This window comes from Penaeus japonicus, unplaced genomic scaffold (assembly GCF_977035675.1).
Source record: "Penaeus japonicus unplaced genomic scaffold, GWHDUDI00000001_assembly GWHDUDI00000041, whole genome shotgun sequence".
In the NCBI taxonomy this organism is placed as follows: Eukaryota; Metazoa; Arthropoda; class Malacostraca; order Decapoda; family Penaeidae; genus Penaeus; species Penaeus japonicus.
In genome coordinates this window covers 7,350,096-7,355,297 of record NW_028234443.1, presented here as the reverse complement: position 1 = coordinate 7,355,297, position 5,202 = coordinate 7,350,096, and the positions used below count along the sequence as shown (strand labels likewise).

Sequence of the window (5,202 nt, the reverse complement as noted above, 5' to 3'; positions counted from 1 at the left end):
AAAGAGATGGGGAAGAGATGGGAGAGAGATGGGAAGGAACACTCGCTCGTGGGGGAGTTCAAGGCCGAGGAACTGGTCTGTTGGGGGGGGGAGAGAAAGAGATGGGAATGAGAAGGGAAAGAGATGAGGAAAGAGATGGGTAAGAGATGGGGAAGAGATGGGAAAGAGATGGGAGAGAGATGGGAAGGAACACTCGCTCGTGGGGGAGTTCAAGGCCGAGGAACTGGTCTGTTGGGGGGGAGAGAAAGAGATGGGAATGAGAAGGGAGAGAGATGAGGAAAGAGATGGGGAAGAGATGGGAAAGAGATGGGTAAGAGATGGGAAAGAGATGGGTAAGAGATGGGGAAGAGATGGGAAAGAGATGGGTAAGAGATGGGAAGGAACACTCGCTCGTGGGGGAGCTCAAGGCCGAGGAACTGGTCTGTTGGCGGGGAGAGAAAGATGGGAATGAGATGGGAAGGTGATGGGAGAGAGATGAGGAAAGAGATGAGGAAAGAGTTGGGATAGAGATGGGAATGAGATGGGTAAGAGATGAGGAAAGAGATGGGAGAGAGATGGGAAGGAACACTCGCTCGTGGGGGAGTTCAAGGCCGAGGAACTGGTCTGTTACGGGGGGGGGGGGAGAAAGAGATGGGAATGAATAGGAGAGAGATGAGGAAGGAGATTTGGAAGAGATGGGAAGAGATGAGACGGTGGTAAGAGAAAGGGGTAAGACAACATGAAAAACGTAAGGGAAGTGAAAGTTCATACGAGAAACGGACAAGACGACACAAGCGTCAAGAAAGAGGCGAAAGACGAAGAAGACAAGAAAGAGGAGGCGAAAGAGGCAGAGAAAGAGGAAGAAAAGGAGAAGGATATAAAGGAGAAGGAAAAAAAGAAGTAGGAGAAGGAGAAGAAGAGGGGAACGAAAAGAGGCAACACAAATATAAGGAAAGAAAATGTTTATGATGCTCAAACACAGCAACATATGATACACAAATACATGAACACATATCGCGTTTGAGAAAACATGAAACGATGATAAAGATAAAATAGATCACGATGAACAGAGACACAGAAACATGACACAAAGACACGGAATAAGGAGAAGGGGATAAAATGCACAAACACAATATAGCAACAAACACACAAACAGGGTAACGTCTAAGTTAAAACACGAAATGATAACGATAGTGATGGGGTTTGCAACACACAAACACAATAATGAAACGAAGGACTGATCAAAATAAAGAAGGAAAGAGTTTGTCAGTTCTTAAGATCGATACAACAACAAAAAGGAAACTCAAAGTCCATAGAGATAGGAAAATAAGACAAAATGACTTCGTAATAACACAAACACATGAACGTGTGCGGTAAATGACATTAATAACAACGAAGTTAAGAAGTTCACAATGACACAAATACAGTAATGCCTTCGCGGACAAAAACAACAACAAAATCAACAACAACAACAACCATTGCAATAATAATCGTCCTTTTCTGCTCTAAAATGCACGAGGAGAAAATCCTTTTCCTCTCGAAGCGATACACGAGGCAGACTTTCTTGTTGCAGAAGCTGAAGTTGATGAAAGCACCTATGATTAATCGCCTGGGAGGAGGGGAAGGGAGGGGAGGGGAGGGGAGGGGAGGGGAGGAAAGGGGATGGGGAGGGGAGGGGAGGGAATGAGGGGAGAGAGGAAGGCAGGGATGGAGAATGGTGGAGTGGAGGGAGAGGGGAAGGGGAGGGGGAAGGGATGAAGGGGAGGGGGAAGGGATGGAGGGGAGGGGAGGGAGAGAGGGGAGGGCACGGATGGAGGATGGTGAAGCGGGGGAGAGGGGAGAGGGTAGAGGGAAGGGATGGAGGGGAGAGGGAAGGGATGAAGGGTAGGGGGAAGGGATGAAGAGTAAGGGGGAGGGGAGGGGGAAGGGAAGGGGGAGAGCGGAAGGTATGGATGAAAGAAGGTGGAGAGAGACAGGGAGGAAGATGAAGGTGGGGGAAGAGAGAAGGGAGGGGTAGAGGAAGGGGTGAGGGGGAGGGGAAAAGGTGGGTGTCGGAAGAGCAAGAAGACCATAAAGATGACGTGGTTGGGGGCAAGAAAGTGGAGGACGAAGTGGGGGAAGTGAGGGAAGAAATTGGGGGGGGTGAGGAGGGGGGAAAGTGTAGGGGAAAAAGGAGGAGGAAGAGGAAAGTAGAGGGAGAAAATGAGGAGGAACGGGAAGGTCGGGGGGAGGAGGAGGAGGAGGAAGGTGGAGGGGGAGGAGAGAAAGGGAAAAGGAGAAGAGGAAGAATTCTTCGTGTGATGGGTTTCTCACGGCAAGAAATTTGTCATGGAGCCAAACGAGACCGGCAGGCAAAAGTGAGGGTGAGTACTGAAAAAAGGGTTGTCGCCCCGCAGAGTTTAGGAATTTTTCTCCCTCCCTCCCCCCCTCTCTCTCTCTCTCTCTCTCTCTCTCTCTCTCTCTCTCTCTATCTCTCGCTCTCGCTCTCGCTCTCTTTCTCTCTCTCTCTCATACTCATCCATTTGCCTCTCCTTCACCTCCTTCTTTCGTTCTCACTCCTTACCCTTTCTCCCTCCATCCTTTTCTCTTCCTATCCTTCTATTTCATCTTCCCCCTTTCCTTCTCCCTAACCCTCTCACTTTCACTCCTCCACTCCCCCTCTCTCTCCCTCCCCCTCCTCCCCTCTCCTTTCCCCCCACCTACCCCATCTACCCACCTCCTTCTCCCTCCCCCTATCCCATCCCCCACCCCTCTCACCCCTCCCCTCCTTCACTCTCACCCCTCCCCTCCCCCTCCAACCCCCCTGCCCCCCCCCCTAAAAAAATCAACAAACTTTTCCATCAGTTGCAAGCAAAATTCCCAGTATCCGCACTCACCCGCTTGCCAATATCAACTCGAGTGGATATTTACGCCAACACACGCGGCCATATCCACATTACAGCCGAGGCTCGCAGATCGGTCGTAAACCTTTGAGGGCACACGCAGCGGTGAGGGTGTCTGTCTGTCCCCGTTAATTAATTAAATAGCAGTTTTAAGGCAGTTCAGGGAGTTGAGGCCATAAGTTGCAACGCTGGGGGGAGTGGGGGTGAGGGGGTGAGGGTTGGGGGGTGAGGGTGGGGGGAGGGGGGTCCAGTTGGGATAGGGTGGAGGGGGTGGGGTGGGGTGTATTGATCTGTTTTGACTTTAGTGTGTGTGTGTGTGTACGTGTGTGTGTGGAGGGGGGGGGGGGGTATGTGTGAGTGTGTGTGTGTGTGTGTGTGTGTGTGTGTGTGTGTGTGTGTGTGTGTGTGTGTGTGTGTGTGTTTGCTTGTGAATGATTGAGTTTAACTGTGTGTTTCTCCGAATGTAGTTTTCATTTTTTCTCTTATTTTTTTCGTTCTCTCTCTTTCTCTTTCTTCTTTTTCTCATTATTTCCATCCCCCCACCCCCACGACTCTCTCTCTTACTCTATTTCTCACTCTCACTCTCACTCTCACTTTCTCTATTACTCTCTCTTTCTCTCTCACACTTTCTTCTCAATATTGCGTAACAGTTATATTAATAAGCAAAATTTCTCTTTACATCTGGTGTTCGCAATTGACAACGATTATAATTATGATAATGATAATAATTAATAATATTAACACACCCACAAAGCATATGTCATGATACATACATCTTGTTAACTACTCGACAGTTGGTTTTAGTTACAAGCTAAAAAGTTTTTTTTTCTTATATAATTTTTTTTATTTTTATGTTATGGTTAGTTTCATTTACGGTTTACGAATCAAAGGGGAAAGTTAGTTATAATGATAAAAAGGACCATTTAACATGAGTATACATATAGACCTTTCCCATCTTCCTCTAGAATGTAATCCCTCACCCCTTTCCCTTGTCCCCTCTTTCCCCTTTTCCCTCCCATTTTTTTACTCCTCATCCACACTCTTCTCTTCTATTATTTTGCTCAATTCCGTACGTTTTTTATCTGCTACCTAAGGTTTTATCACCCCTTTCCCCTTTCCATCTTCCACCTTCCCCTAATGTATCCTACCCTCTCTTTCCCTTCTCCCCAACCATTTCTCTTTTGCTCGTGCACCATCAGAAGTTTACCTACAAAAGGACTTCCAGTCCCTTCTTTCCTCCCCCCTCTTCCTTACCTACTTCCTGCCCCTCAAGAAATGTAGATCCCACCCCTTCCCATACCTTCACACCCTTTCGGAAGACAACTCCAAAGAACTTATTAATGACAAGATGCCTTAATCGGTCGGTCTGGCACTAGGGATAGACAAGATCCGCTTCCACTCTCTTTCACTCCCTCACCCCCCTCACTTCCCCTCCCTCCCCCTTTCCATCCCACCCTTCCATCCACTCCCTCCCCCTTCTCCTGTCACCTCCCACCTCCCTCCTCCTCCCCCTTCCTTCCACCTCCCTCCTCCCTCCCCCCTTTCCCTCACTCCCCCTCCCTCCCCCCTCCCTCCACTCTCCCTCTCCACTCCCTCCCTCACCTCCCTCCCCCCCCTCCCTCCCACTCCCTTCCTCCTCCCCTCCCCCCTCCCTCCTCTTTTTCCCCTTTTTTTTTCCCTGCCCTTCTTCCCTCCAAGCCTACTTGGAACCCTCCCTCACAACCCCTTTTCCCTCCACCTCCCCTCCACCTCCCCTCTTCCTCCTCCTAATGCATTCCTATGGAAACCACTGCACTCCCTCATAACCCCACCATTAAGCAACACAAGGAGCCAACATTAATGATCTATTCAGTTATATAAGTTTCTTCAAATTGATTTTTTTTTCCTTCACTCTTTCGAAATCTCGTGTTTTTTTGTTTTTTTTCTCGGGGATTTTTTTTTTTTCAGATTAAATTGAGTCGTTTCTTAGAAGTGGTATGTTATCATAATTGAAAAAAATATATATATATAGAGAGAGAGAGGAAAGATTCAGAGAATTAAATGGAATCTTGGGTTTTAGTGAAAGGGTTATGGTGACTGGTTATCATGACTGATGTTGTGGTGGTGGGAATGTTTGTGATGATTATGTTATAGTAAGGGTAATGATGAGAAGAATGATTAACTATTATGATGATTAAGATGATTATCTTGATAGTTATGGTGATGATGATGATGATGGTAATGGTGATGGTGATGAGGATGGTAAAGTTGATGCTGATGCTTATATTAATGGCGATGGCGATGATGATGATGATGGTAATGATAAAGATGAAGATGAAGTTAAAAATAAAAAAGACGACGA

The 5,202-nt window shown here is 47.4% G+C and overlaps 1 protein-coding gene across 1 annotated transcript in view; it reads right to left on the bottom strand.

Annotated features, from left to right (window-relative positions):
* LOC147466771 (uncharacterized) overlaps positions 1-5,202 on the bottom strand; it is a 122,353-nt gene that overhangs the window by 7,689 nt on the left and 109,462 nt on the right. Inside the window, exon 3 of the mRNA XM_086534336.1 lies at positions 567-603. Coding sequence (XP_086390462.1) covers positions 567-603 — 37 coding nt within the window. The remainder of the gene's footprint in view (positions 1-566; positions 604-5,202) is intronic.